At 36.1% G+C, this 15,334-nt stretch overlaps 2 protein-coding genes across 6 annotated transcripts in view; both read right to left on the reverse strand.

Moving 5' to 3' along the window:
* Positions 1-22: 22 nt before the first annotated feature.
* On the reverse strand, positions 23-12,523 carry LOC116096483 (testis-specific Y-encoded protein 1-like). Its single transcript, XM_031378322.1, is given in 7 exon segments — positions 23-358; positions 453-598; positions 673-793; positions 926-1,112; positions 1,899-2,055; positions 2,058-2,205; positions 12,396-12,523. Coding segments are annotated over 7 exon segments (828 nt in total). The 5' UTR covers positions 12,402-12,523; the 3' UTR covers positions 23-295.
* Positions 11,928-15,334, reverse strand: part of LOC116096502 (histone demethylase UTY) — a 126,041-nt gene continuing 122,634 nt past the window's right edge. For all 5 annotated transcript variants that reach the window (XM_031378400.1, XM_031378371.1, XM_031378380.1 and 2 more), the window contains 2 exons: positions 13,787-13,957; positions 11,928-12,738 (listed from right to left, as the gene is read on the reverse strand). In XM_031378400.1, the coding sequence (XP_031234260.1) occupies positions 12,712-12,738; positions 13,787-13,957 (198 nt within the window). In that variant the 3' untranslated portion in view covers positions 11,928-12,711. The remainder of the gene's footprint in view (positions 12,739-13,786; positions 13,958-15,334) is intronic.

Consider the following 15,334-nt stretch of genomic DNA (forward strand, 5'->3'; position numbering starts at 1 on the left):
ATGTTGTTTTGAGATGGAGAAGTGTGTAGTTGAAGGCAAAAACCTGGGTAAACCACTCTGATCCAGGATTCTTAACAAGAACAAAAAGTCCAAGGAAGTTCTCTTTAATCCATCACAGAATCACAGAGTAGGGGTGGAATCACCACCTCCAGAGGTATGGAAAATCTACTCATACTCTTACAACTTTCCCTCACACTTAAATTTTCCTGGCCATTATCTCATTCTCCATTGAGGCCCCAGAACACCCTTTCAGGATATAACTGTCTGCTGACCAGGAAAGGTCCTAATTTTCCCTTCATGAGTAGTCTTTCTTAGGGTAATAGTAAAGAGGATTTGGCCACAGATCATCCATGATTATCTGTGATTGGAAGGGGAACAGAAGATGGAAATCCCACTCCCAGGAGTAACCCACCCAGGTCCTTGAGGATAAAGGATAGTTAGAGAAAGCCAACCTCAGCAATCCTGTTGGAGCCAGGGAATTTATGTGCACACAACCAGTTGAACAAAGTGAGTCTGGTAGTGTCTTGCATGCAGTTGGCATAACCATGCTCAGCCTGTCCAATCCACTCTATTGTACTAGAATCTGACTCTTTGTACCCTGCAGAAAAGGAACATGGAATAGCACACGGTTCACCATATCCCCTGCCCAGGCAACACCCCATAACCCATGACCATACATAGCAATGATGCTGAGGTGATAGTTCTTAGTGACAATGTCATTCTGGAAGTATGGGTTTTCACTAAAGAAAAACATCATCCTGCACATCCTCAGCTCAGGGTTGTACTCCTCCACCTGTCAAGATGTGGAGGAAATAAAAGGGAAATCTCTAGGTGTGTTATGAGAGCCCACATATGATAATGAAATGTAATGCTTGCCTACATTTGTATTTCCCTTACATTCTGCCCAGATACAATTCCAACTGACCTCCAAGCTCAACATGTAGCTCAGTAAGTCTTCATCTTGGTTGCTGATGATGGACAACATCTGCTTCTGGTCAAGGAACGTTGCTATACTATGGAAAAGAGGAGCTAGAAGCAAGTGGGCCATTGTGTTAATAAAGAGCAGTCCTTGGAGCAGGACCCCACATAGACATGTGAACATTATGTCTTTCCTTCATTGTTCTATATTCTTTCCTATACTAAGATGACTAAGATGTTCTAAGTCTTCGGTTCTGTGAAAATCTGAACCTCTGTTGGAGGGCAAAATTACACTCTTTGGAACATGGGAATCTACTGATGCCCTGGAGGATGATGGGTAATCAGAGAAAGTCAGTGTAAGCAGTCCAGTTGGAATCAGGAAACTTGTATGCACAGTTAAAGAAAACAAGCTAGCTGCCTGGTAAAGTGGATGTTGATCTAATATTCCTCATTTACTAAAGGCCGTTGTGTACACAAAGGATGACAAGAACCTGGCCTCTCTTGACCTTGTGCAAGGAGTGTGTATGCATGCATGTGCATTAGACTGGCATGCTTCGAAGATGCACGCAGCTTCTATGTCAATAGGAAGAGGACAGTGGAGAAAAGGGATTGGCAGTGCCTAGGAGACTGTTGGAATCATATTACCTCAAAAGTTACAGAATATTTCTTCAGTAAAGATGCATCCAAATGCACAATCTAAAGTTTCTGAATTATCATGGAACTAAGATCAACAGTGGATGACGCTGAAGGGAACCACTTTGTTTCCCATACAAAAGGGCAGGCAAATCATTGACTTTGTGTAAAATGTTTCTATAACTATCCCATGACAGGGTACTCCCAGTAGTTATTGGTGTCTCTGGCCAAAGTCTTCTTTCCTAATCACCATTCCCTGCTGCACAAGGGCCCCGCTTACTTTCTTGACATAACTTCATAAGATTGGTCTCCACTGTAAAAACTTTGGAGCTCTTTTCCCAAACTACCCCATAGTTCTCCTTATCCAACTCACTATCTTTGCTGCCAGTGTCCAGAGAGAACACTTAAGGATACATACAGCTTTAGGCCAGAAGCCTGGGATGACCTGGATTATGATCTTTCTGTGTTCAGCAGGCCCACCACCTGACTGTGGCAACCTTTGTACCCTTGCTGGTCTTTAGAATCACAGGTCTGCTCTGGGTCCTTTTCCAGCTCAGGATGCTGATCTTGTTCACCTTTCTGCTGGTGCTCCTTTACCTCTTCACCCTCATTCTTGACACCCACCATCTCTGTGACTTTGTGTGACACAAAGACCTAACAAAGAAAGAAAACTTCAGACCAATGTCCCTTATGAATATCGATGCAAAAATACTCAATAAAATTCTCCCAAGCCAAATCCAAGAACACATCAAAACGATCATCCATCATGATCAAGTAGGCTTCATCCCAAGGATACAGGGGTGGTTCAATATATGGAAATTCATCAATGCAATCCACTATAAAAAACTCAAAGAAAAAAACCACGTGATCATTTTATTAGATGCTGAGAAAGCATTTAACAAAATCCAACATCCCTTCATGATAAAAGTCTTGGAAAGATCAGAATCCTGATTCTTATTCACTGAGAGAACTGGCGAAACATGGGCACTTTGGGGTAAGCAATTTATGAGACAAAGTGATAAGAACAGTCTACAGAGGTATACCAGTGCTGGCAAAGCCACTTCAAGTGATAAGTAGTCTTTATGTGTGCTGTGCTCCAGTACCTTATAGGCTACCAGGAGGCAGCAAGTGATCTCAAGCAGGCCAACTTACCGGATGTATTTTTACAGTCCTCTAAAAGTAAGCACTGCATACACTCATTTAAGTAATATACATACATTTAGTTAAATTCTCACTATGTTGATGGGCATCCCCATCAGGAAATTTTCACTGATACACAAGCTCCAGAAAATACCCTTCAAGTCTCTAGTGTTGACTAGGGAGAACATGAGCAGGTACAAAGTTACAAGGGCTTCTTTGAAGTTGCAAATCAACTAGGGTTTATCACCTCAGGATTTAGTATTAGAAGGCTTGTTTAAGTTTCAACTGGTAATTTGACAGAAGCTAAAAGTCCTGTGAAAAAGGAGTCTTGATTGTGTAGTTGCCCAGATCATGTTGGTCTTTGACCACATCTGTGAATTATTTTCTTGATTTCAAATAGATATAGAAGGTCCCAGGCTATTGTGAGTGAACACCAACCCTTAGGTGGGTGGTCTTTCATTGTGAAAGAAAGCTACCTAAGAATAAGCCTGTGGATGAACCAGCAAGCTCTATTCATCCAGTGCTTCTACTTAACAGCTCTTGCACTATCTTCTTGCAAAAGTAAGACTGTGACTTAGTAAGCTGAAATAAAGTCGTTATTGTTAATGATGTTTGCCACAGCTATAAAAAGAAAATACAAGTACAAATAAATAAAACACCCTGTCTTATATGTTTAGTGTAATGTTTGCTCAGCATTTCCACACAGCTATTCATTTCACTTACTTTTTCAGAGTTCCCAGTAAAGACTTGGACTCACAGATTCCAAGACCTGTGATTAGATGCTTAAGTTGACATAAGAGGAATGGTTCTAAAACTCCCAATTTGAATGAATTTTATTATTGGTGACTTAGTTTGAATACTTGTTTCTGCCCATATGTTTGCCATGATATTCTTTACAGCACTACCTGTCATCATCCAGGGACTTGACAATTGTTAAATTCCCTTAAATGTTGGAGACAGCATTGCCAGAATATATTGCAGAGCTTTTCATGCCTAACATCCTTTTTTGTCTTTTCACTTCTTTCATCCTCATTGGTAGAACAGCATTAGTAACCATACAGCTCTGTCACCATCGATGTCATCAGAATATGCTTATATCAAGTAGTTTCGAACTACGTATGAACTCTGAAATTTGTCAGTCAAATGTACCTTTGTATCTATTGTTCTACAAGCTGTGTACCTTAATGTGTCTCCAAAATGGCCCAGACTTCTTCAATATAACACTGTGAAACTATACTAGCATGAGCCGTATAAGAAAAATAAGAATTAAATATTTCCATCAGGAAACACCCAAAGTAAATACATATGTATGACATAAGTATGGCAATAATATCTTAATTCCTAAATATGCATATCTTTTAAAAAAAAATCACTGAAATGTTAAGTAATGAACACCCATGAGTTGTATCCATGATGGGAGAGTTAAGTCCATAAACACGCTTGCCCTGCAATACACATAGAGTAAAATTATCAATTTATTTAATTCATCAGAATGTATTCCAATTTCCAATCATGAAAACAAGCAAACTCTTTATCCTTTTAAATAGTTAATATTTCTCCTGATTGGCAGGGAAGAGGTGTGGGTGGGAACAATCATCCATTCTAATCTTGCTTTTATGGGTTTAAGGTGTAGCAATTGAAGGAAGAGCAAGAGCGGCAATTATTGGACTTCCAACTCAGGCAACATTACTTCCCACTTGACCTCAAGAGACTCATCCACTAACTCCTTTGTTGACTATGACTATAGTTTGTTTCCTTGATACATAGCCTATGATATTGGACTCCCAGCTAATGTGTCAGGCATTCAAGAATGTGTCTGTAGAAACAAAATAACTATTAATAAAAATAATCCTTTTAGTGCCAGGATTAGTTCTCAGTTCTAGTTAATAAGTATTGCTGACCCTGCTCCTACTTTGTTAAGTAATACAGCATGCATGAGCACTTCACTTCATTATAATCCTCAAAGCCTTGACCTCCAATGGAACCACTTTGCTTATAGTTCTGTGCATGACTTGAGAGATGATTCATTTTCAACCTTGTCATCTGAGTATATATGAATCCTGCTTATGGACAGGATTTCATCTCTCTTTGCTAAATAGAAAGGTGTGCAAGAAGTGGACCTAATGCCCAAATGACATCCCCAATAGCCGCAAGCTTTACAAGGACAGTCATTCAGTAGAAGAGAACATACCTGTTCATCTGACCAATGAGTAAAAGTGCATCAGTAATAGTAAACTACAATGCCACTCCAAGTATTGCAGACCTGTATGTTTCAGAGAGGAATGACACAGCAGAATGGGTTCTGTGGGTGTTTGGATTTCCTGTTCTACTCATTCTCTGAAAGAAGCTGCAGTACAAGCTTAAGGCCACCGGGCAAAGCGGGCAAGGTGTGAGCACAGGACCAGAACTCCAGGACTAACTGAAGGTTGTGCTTGTGATCAGCAGGCTGGTTGGAGGTAGGCTGGTTAGAGGTGGACAAGATTATCTACGTACTTCTTAATGTAAGACAGTTTGCGTCCTGTCTCCTGCGGACGTCACAGTAGCCCACCCAGTCCCAGTCCCGATAGCAACAGAGTCTGCTATGAGGGGCTGCCAGGAAAAACTCAGAGGCTGGTTGGCCACTCGGAAGATCATCAGGTGTAGCGTTGAAGGTTCCTGCTAGCTTGTGGCTCAGGCAACCTTGTATAGGTTGAACATCCTATGGAGAGTCTCAAGGAAGAGTGTGGGAGTGGCTTCCCAGGAATTCCTGGAGCTGGTCCGCCTGGAAAGTAGCCTTCTGGAGGGAGAAGCCCCAAAACAGGCACCAGAGCAGAGCCCAGGTGCTCCTACTGGGAACAAGGCTTCAGATGGTGAAGTCTCTGGTAATAGGTGGTCCTGTGGAAGACTAGCTACCACTTGCAGAGGTGCTACATCACCCTGATACGTGCGAGGAGGGGGACGGAGCTGCCAAGGGGGAGTTGAAATGGATACAGAGAAATGGATGCAGGCAAATTAATAGAACTAGAAGTTATCATCCTGAGTGAAGTATCCCAATCATAAAAGAACACAAATGGTATGCACTCACTGATAAGTGCTTGCTGACAGGAGCCTGATATAGCTGTCTCCTGAGAGGCTCTGCCAGTGCCTGACTAATACAGAGGCAGTCAACCACTAGACTGAGCATGGGTCCCCAAGGAAGGAGCTAGAGAAAGGACCCAAGGAGCTGAAGGGTTTGCATCCCCTTAGGAGGAACAACAATATGAACTAACCAGTACCCCCAGAGCTCCCAGGGACTACACCATCAACCAAAGAGTACACACGGTGGGACCCATGGCTCCAGCTGCATAGGACATCATTGGAAGGAGAAGCCCTTGGTCCTATAAAGGCTTGATGCCCCAGTGTAGCAAAACGCCAGAATGGGGAAGTGGGAGTGGGTAGGTGTTCCCACTTCTCATAGAAGCAGGGTAAGGAGGGAGGAAATAGGGGGCTTCTGGAGGGGAAACCAGGAAAGGGGTTAACATTTGAAATGTAAATAAAGAAAACATCTACATAAGGGAACCCTTGAGGTCATTGTGAAAATCTAGTTTCAAAGATGCCTCACTCAGCACACTTGCTGCATGACCCTCATTTACTTCCCCTAGCTCAAAATATTAAGTGATTAAAATAAAAAGATGATACATCCTTCTCCAGATCTAGCCACGGTGGCATATTCAAAATAAACCCTATATCTCACCTTGCAGAAAAACTAACTACAATTGGATCCTTGACCTCTAAATCTGAAACACTGAAAACTAAAATAGTGAAATGGCTAGAATATACTCTACATGATGTAGGTATAGCAAAGGACTTCCTAACTAGCACTCCATTTGTCTAGGAATTAAGGCAAACAATTGAAAATGAGTCTTCATGGAATTACAAAACTTCTGCACAGCTAGAGAAACAATAAACAAGGAAAACTACAGAGTTTTAACATCCAAAAATGTAAGGAATTCAAAAAATGAATGGCTCATTAGAAAACTTACTGGAGAATTCCTGAAAGAAAAATAATGGATGAGAAATATCTCAGCCGGGCGGTGGTGGCGCACACCTTTAATCCCAGCGTTTGGGAGACAGAGGCAGGCGGATTTCTGAGTTCAAGGCCAGCCTGGTCTACAGAGTGAGTTCCAGGACAGCCAGGGCTACACAGAGAAACCCTGTCTCAGAAAAAAAAAAACACACACAATAAAAACCCATACTACTTGGCAACTCAGAACCCAGTTCTCCCACCACAAAAACAAAGAGAACAGGAGTCACAGATGCAAGAACCAACAGAATACAAGAGATAGAAGGGGCAGAAGATACCATAAGAAACATTGACACAACAATCAAAGAAAATGCAAAAAGCAGAAAGCTCCTAACTGAAAACACTCAAGGACATAATGAAAAGCCTGAACTTGAGAATAACAGGTATAGAAGAGTCAAGAGTCCCAACCTAAAAGGGCCAGCAAACATCTTTAACAAAATTATAGAAGAAAACTTTCGTAGAAAAAGAGATGCCCATAAACATACAAGAATCTTACAGAACACCAAACAGATGGGAACAGGAAAGATATTCCTCCTGTCAAATAATAATTAAAACTGCACAGTGCAATTACATAGTGTACTCAAAGTACACACTGAACACCACCAATGAACAGATTATGGTACCTTCTCAAAAATTGACCATATAATTAGACACAAAACAAACCTGAACCAATGCAAGAATATTGAATTAATTCCATGTGTTCTATCAGACCACCATGAACTGAGGCTGTTCTTCAATAACCAAAACAACAGAAAGCCCACATACACATGGAAGCTGAACAACACTCTACTCAATGATAACTGGTCAAGAAAGAAATAAAGAAATTAAGGACTTTTTAGAATTTAATGAAAATGAAGACATACCATACCAATACTTATGGTACACAATGAAAGCAGTGCTAAGAAGAAAACTAATAGCTCTAAGTGCCTTGAAAAAGCAAATGGAAAGATCATACACTAGTATCTTGACAGCACATCTGAAACATCTAGAACAAAAAGAAGCAAATACATCCAAAAGGAGGAGAAAGCAGGAAATATTCAAACTCAGGGTTGAAATCAACCTAGTAGAAATAAAGAGACCTGTACAAAGAATCAACAAAACTAGGAGCTGGTTCTTTGAGAAAATCAACAAGATAGATAAACCTTTAACCAACCTAACTAAAGGGCACTAAGACAGTATCCAAATTAACAAAATCAGGAATGAAAAAGGAGACATAACAACTGAAACTGAAGATATTAAAAAAAAATCAGATCCTACTACGAAAGTCTATATTCGGCAAAACAGAAAAATATAGATGAAATGGATGATTTCTATACAGATATCACGTACCAAAGTTCAATCAGATCAGATAAACCATCTAAACAGTACTAGGACCCCTACGGAAATAGAAGCAGTCATTAGAAGTCTCCCAAACAAAAAAACCCCAGGTCCATATGGTTTTAGAGCAGAATTCTATCAGACCTACCCAATTCTTTCTATGAAACCATAGTTACATTGATACCTAAACCACAAAAGGCCCAACAAAGAAAGAGAACTTCAGACCAATTTCCCTTATGAATATCAATGCAAAAATACTCAATCCAAGAACAGATCAAAACTACCATAAGTAGCTTCATTCTACAGATGCAGGGATGGTTCAATATATGGAACTCCATCAATATAATTCACTATATAAACAAACTCAAAGAAAAAACCACATGATCATTTCATTAGATGCTAAAAAAGCATTTGACAAAATTCAACATCCTTTCATGTTAAAGTCTTGGGAAGAGGGCTGGCGAGATGGCTCAGCAGGTAAGAGCACTGACTGCTCTTCCAAAGGTCCTGAGTTTGGATCTCAGCAACCACTTGGTGGCTCACAACCACCCGTAATGAGATCTGATGCCCTCTTCTGGTGAGTCTGAAGACAGCTACAGTGTATTAAGCCGAAGCGAGCAGAGCGTCAATTCCCAGCAACTGAAGGATGGTTCACGGCCATCTATAGAGCTACAGTGTACTCATACACATAAAATAAATAAATCCTTAAAAAAAAAAAGTCTTGTGAAGATCAGGAAATCAAGGCCCATACCTAAACATAGCAAAAGCAATATAGAGCAAACCAGTAGCTAACATCAAACTAAATGGAGAGAAACATGAAGCAATCCCACTAAAATCAGGGACTAGACAAGGCTGCCCACTCTCTCCCTACCTATTCAATATTGTACTTGAAGTTCTAGCTAGAGCAATTAGACAACAAAAGGAGATCAAAGAGTTATGAAATGGAAAGGAAGAAGTCAAATTATCACTATTTGCAGATGATATGATAGTATACTAAAGCGGCCCCGAAAATTCTACCAGAGAACTCCTAAAGCTCATAAACAACTTCAGCAAAGTGGCTGTATATAAAATTAACTCAAGCAAATCAGTGACCTCCTCTACACAAAGGATAAACAGGCTGAAAAAGAAATTAGGGAAAGGATACCCTTCACAATAGTCATAAATAATATAAAATACCTTGGTGTGACTCTAAACAAGTAAAAGATCTGTATAACAAGGACTTTTGGATATTAGCACTCTGAAGTTAATTTGGATATTAGTTCTTCTGAAGTAAGAAATCGAAGAAGATCTCAGAAGATGGAAAGATCTCCCATGTTCATGGATTGGCAGGATTAATATAGTAAAAATGGTCATCTTACAAAAAACAATCTACAGATTCAATGCAACCACCACCAAAATTCCAACTCAATTCTTCATAGAGTTAGAAAGAGCAATTCTCAGATTCATTTGGAATAACAAAAAACCCAGGATAGCAAAAACTATTCTCAACAATAAAAGAACTCCTGACCTTAAGCTGTACTACAGAGCAATTGTTATAAAAACTGCATGGTATTGGTACAGTGACAGGCAGGTAGATCAATGGAATAGAATTGAAGACCCAGAAATGAACCCACACACCTACAGCCACTTGATCTTTGACAAAGGAACTAAAACCATCTAGTGGAAAAAAGACAGCATTTTCAACAAATGGGGCTGGTTCAACAGGCGGTTAACATGTAGAAGAATGTAAGTCAATCCATTCTTATCTCCTTGTACAAAGCTCAAGTCTATGTGGATCAAGGACTTTCACACAAAACCAGATACACTGAAACTAATAGAAGAGAAAGTGGGGAAGAACCTCGAGCACATTGGCACAGGGGAAATTTTCCCAAACAGAACACCAATAGCTTATGTCAAGAATCGACAAATGGAACCTCATAAAATTGAAAAGCTTCTGTAAGGCAAAGACACTGTTAATAGGACAAAATGGCAACCAACAAAATGGGAAAAGATTTTTACCAATCTTGTATTTGGTTGTGGGCTAATATTCAATATATACAAAGAACTCAAGAAGTTAGACTCCAGAGAACCAAATAACTCTATTAAAAAATGGGGTAGAGAGCTAAACAGAGAATTCTCAATTGATGAACACTGAATGGCTGAGAAGCACTTAAAGAAATGTATGACATCCTTAGTTTTAAGGGACTAAAGAGATGACTTAGAGGTTAAGAGCACTGACTGCTCTTCCAAAGATCTTGAGTTCAATTTAAAATGTTTTAAGCAGCTAAAGAGATGGCTTAGAGGTTAAGAGTACTGACTGCTCTTCCAAAGGTCTTGAACCACATGGTGGCTCACAACCATCTGTATTGACACCTGATACCCTCTTCTCGCATACAGGGATATATGCAGGCAGAATACTGAATGAATGAATGAATAAATAAATAAATACAGAATACATAAATAAATATTTTTAAAAAGTTTTCCACTATACCTTTATATTCTCTTAATGGGAGGTACACTATCCAATTTAGACCTAAGGACAGTCTCTGAGGTATTTATTATTCAACTGAGATTAATGGTCTGATGAAGAATACAAATAAAATAGAATGCATTTACAAGTATGTGAATCTTTTGTTTAGATTCAGTGATACTTTTCATCTACTCAAGGCATTTTTTTTTTGTGCTTAAGTGTTTACGTATATGCTTTGTGTATTTTTAATAATGGGTGTGCATGGCTGCTTGTAGAGGCCAAAGATCAACCCTTGTATTCTGCAGGAGCCATCACTTTGTTTGCCAAATTGGCCAGAATAGTTATCAATGAAACCCAAGAAATCCGTTCAAACATTTTAGCAAGAAAAGCCTTATTTTCAAGCAAGATGCAAATCAGACAACAGAAAATAAAGATTTTAGTATTGTACACTAAAATTTTTATTTGATCTGATTTGCATTACTTAATTTATTGTCTTAAATCCTTCAAAGCTAAGTTGTTTCCAAAGTCAACATAAATTTAACTTAGTGGATTTATCTAGATTTCAAAAATGAGACTTAGTTTCTTATGGACAAATGTTAAAAGTGCGCAACACTAGTTTGATGTCTGTGATGACATCATAATGCAACAAGCTAGATTCCTACCAAGAAATAAATATTTTGTTTTTCAATTTATGTGACTTCACTTAGAATGATTCATCAATTCTTCACTAAAGTTCTTAGAAAAACACATTGGAAAGAACATATAATAAAATGAGAATGTACAACAAATATCTCAAAAAACAGAAGAAAATAGGAATATCTTTGTTATACTATAATACTAAACTTTTAGGTAAAACAGTAAGTTTTTAAATATGAAATAAAGTCTTCATAGATCTTGTTAAGATTTACTAATAATGAATTTTAATGTTTTTGTCTCCCACTACACACTAGGTTGAATAAGCAGGAATACATGACATTTCAAAATTATCTAAATTTTTAAAAAGTTCCTAAGTATATTCATACTCTAAAATAGAGATCATCACTCCAATTAACTTTTCCATTAAAGCAAAACTCTAAATGATAAGCATTTGTCAAATCTATGTTTCTTATAAAAAGGCTTAATTTACTTTTTTCTGCCCTTAAAAAATATTTCTGACAGCAACTACTTACTTGTCGTTGCATAAGCTGCAACTTAATCAGACTAAAAGACACTGATGATCTTTAAAAATAAGCACAGCTATAAGCAAATACCTTCAAAAACTATCAGACATGAAAAAATTGAAAAATTGTGATTTTTCTTGTAGAGTGAAATACTGAGATTCCTATATATAATATATGTGTTTGCAGACATAAAATACATATATTCATTAACTTTGAAAAGGAACAAAGAGTAGATCTATACAGTATTCAAAACTCAAACATTGAAAAATCCTTTAAACACTAAACAATTTTAATAAAAGTTTATGTACAATGCTAAGTAGCTTTATTTACACATACAAAATTTAATTGTGGCATTTAAAATTAAACAACTCCTTAGTATTTAATGGCAAGTGAATCTAGAAAAAATAACAACATTCCATTCACAAGTATTTTCAAGCAATATATATTTTTTTTCATATATATTTAAATAGTTTAAGTTTGTGTCAAGATTAAAAACAAAAACCCACCAATTTGAAAAATTTACATATGACTTATAATCTTTTTACCTGTCTGTTAATATTTTTATTTTGTAATCGCATGAAATCAAGACTTTAAAACAATAGTGACAAATCACTATAAGCCTTTTTCATATTATTTTGACTCTAGAAAAAAATCTGTAAAAAAAATTGTTTTTCAATTTGTTAGTTGCCAAATAAGATACTATTTGATTTTGAAGAAAAAACTTTGGGTAACTTACAAGCATAAGGAAATCTGCCAGTCCAGAAATGCAGACATAAAAAGAGTTGTTTCCAAGCTATTAGTCTGTGTCAAAATGGTATTTCTGGTAGATATATACAAACCACTATTACTATTAATTATTTTTAATTATGAAATACATCTGGGCCAACATTGTAAATCTTGGAATATTAGTAGTGCTCTCTGTTTAGTCTCCTGATTCCCTACTCTTGAAAGGTTGCATAGACTTTGCTTTGAGATAGCAGTCTTATGAAGTAACAATAAAATAAGTAGTATATTTCATGAAGAACAATGGCCTCAGTATTTCTGGAACAGTATTAAGATGTAGAAGATAACGAAGGAGCCTACAAATAAAAGAAAATTATATTATTGTTTTGTTACATAAGCCTGTAAATGTTCTGTAGCTCAGAGCTATAAATGAACACTAACAGCCTGTTTATGCTTGTTTTGAAAAGAAACAAAAAATCTTAATAGTGAGTTAAATGAAAATTCATACTGAATCCAGTTCCCAAGATTCAACTACCAAAATCTCCATCATTTTTTCTGTAGTTTAATCAAAAAAATCTGAAGTATTATTTAATCTTTTAAATTTTTAAAATTCTAAATGTATAATGTGAAATTTTATAATAAACATTCTATCGGTAATTTATTGGCATGATTATATAGAAACATAATCTGTGTTTCTAGTCTGTTATTTATTTTAAACACTCCTTGTTGTTCTTTAATTTCCTCAACAACAAAAACCTAAAAATAAATTTCCATTGTAGAAATAAAGCTCCTAAAATAATATTTACAGCTCAAATTGTGTTTCTAAAGACACTTCTGGAATTAGGAGTAAATGCTATCTCAAACAATATTTTACTTAAAAACTGCATTTTGCACATGGTATACAGACATACATGTAGGCACAACACCCAAACATAATATAGAACGAAACAAATCTAAAATCAAAACCAAACCCCAAAAAACCCAAAATCAAAGAAACTGAGCAAGTTATCAAATACTGAATGTTGAAAAGAACTTCACATTTACTCTGATTCACAGACTATTTCCATGAAGGTAATAGCAGTAGGAAATATTTCATTTTAAATAAATACAATTAAATTAAAAATACTACTTCCATCTGAATAATTACTACAAAAAATGAATTAACTCTATCAGCTAGGGTCAACAACATATATGTATAATAGTATAAAAAGCAGAAGATTTTTAAAATTTAACTGTGAGAATATTTTCATTTTTTTCTTAAAAAGATATATATATTAACAAGGTCAAGTTTATAAAGTACAATGTATTTTTTGGACCAAAGGAAATTTAACATATTGGTACTAAAAATTCAAACTGCTCTATTATAACTCAGTTAAGTATATAGTGACATTTTAAATCACTTACTAATGTAAATTGGTCACAGACTTGAATCAGGTCCTCCATTTTGTACTGTTCTAGCACCACAAAATTTTCCAAATTTCCACTTGTTTTTCGTGCACAGTTTTGACAGTGTACTATATATGTCTTTTGAGAATTGCTTTCGTTAGTGACAAAAAGCAAATTAAAAACTTCCACCTATTTTTACACAAGAAAAAGGAAAAAGATAGTTTTGGTTTAAACATTTGGCTAGAAGGAAATACAAAGGAAAAAAGCACTAAATCCAATGAAATGTCAATGAATATCTAACACAGACCTAAAAATATCAGAAACTATCTTTTCCAATAAAAGATTCATTATAGGATAATTAACTAGTTTGTCTAAATAAGAAAGGTTATATTGACTTCACAAGTACTAGTTTAAATTTATCCTAAACAACTGCATACAAATAAAACTTTTATTATTTTCCTTTTATTTTTCTAGTAGGAGTTCTCATAACTTATTATTTCATGAATTCATAGTGGCTAATAATGCTTTATCAGGAAAATAAAAACCCAGCACAATCAAACAACATACTTCAATTAATATAATTTTTAGCTTTTCAAAATTTGGAAATTATGTGAATTAGAAAAATGTTTAGCTATCATCTGCACACATTAATAAAACAAAGTACAAACAAGTGTCTGAGCTTTGACACGATAACATTTTAGAAACAGTGAAAAGTTACAAAAGTTCAGATACCATAACAAATAGGATTATAAATATTATGTACTAGTAATAGGAAACAAGCTTTAATGTTTTTGATCCCATAATAAGCTGCTCTATTGCAAGGTAAAAACAGCAGTCCTATTACATAATTTATCAGTTTTTTCATAATATATTTGATCATATTTTCCCTTTTTCAGATGCTCCCAACTTCCCTAAACCATAAAATTGCATGTTTGCTAATCTTTGTTTCTGTCTCAAAAGAACAAACCAAAAACAACAAAAATAACAAACCCACACAACTAAACAAAAAAGCAAAACTGAAATAAAAAAACTAATAAAGTCAAACTGTGCTTTTATTTTCTTACTCATAAGTAGAACTCCCTGAGGCCAGCCTGGTCTATAGAGTGAGTTCCAGGACAGCCAGGGCTACACAGAGAAACCCTGTCTCAGAAAACCAAAAAAAAAAAACAACAACAACAAAAAGTTGAACTCCTACATAGTTTTTACTTAACCATTTATAATCAATCATTTTATCTTTAGACAGCTTATATATGTTTTCTGTAATTTCCAATAAGCTATTAACAATATTCTCATATACTGAGTTTAAAAAAAGTGGATCATAACTTGTCATTGAGCTTTATCTGATCCATTACCTTGTTGAATTTAGTTGTCATAAAGTTCATTTTTTAAAAAAAATGTATATGTGCCTGTATTTTCACATCCATGCTGGTCAAAGAACAACTCTGTAAGGTTGAATCTCTCATCATCAGACTTCCACTATCAGGTAGAAAGTGCCCTTTTTTGCTTGATGAGTCATTTTATTATCCCTTCTATAACAAATATGTCTGACGGTAATTAATTCCAACA

The sequence above is a fragment of the Mastomys coucha genome, chromosome Y (genome assembly GCF_008632895.1).
Source record: "Mastomys coucha isolate ucsf_1 chromosome Y, UCSF_Mcou_1, whole genome shotgun sequence".
In the NCBI taxonomy this organism is placed as follows: Eukaryota; Metazoa; Chordata; class Mammalia; order Rodentia; family Muridae; genus Mastomys; species Mastomys coucha.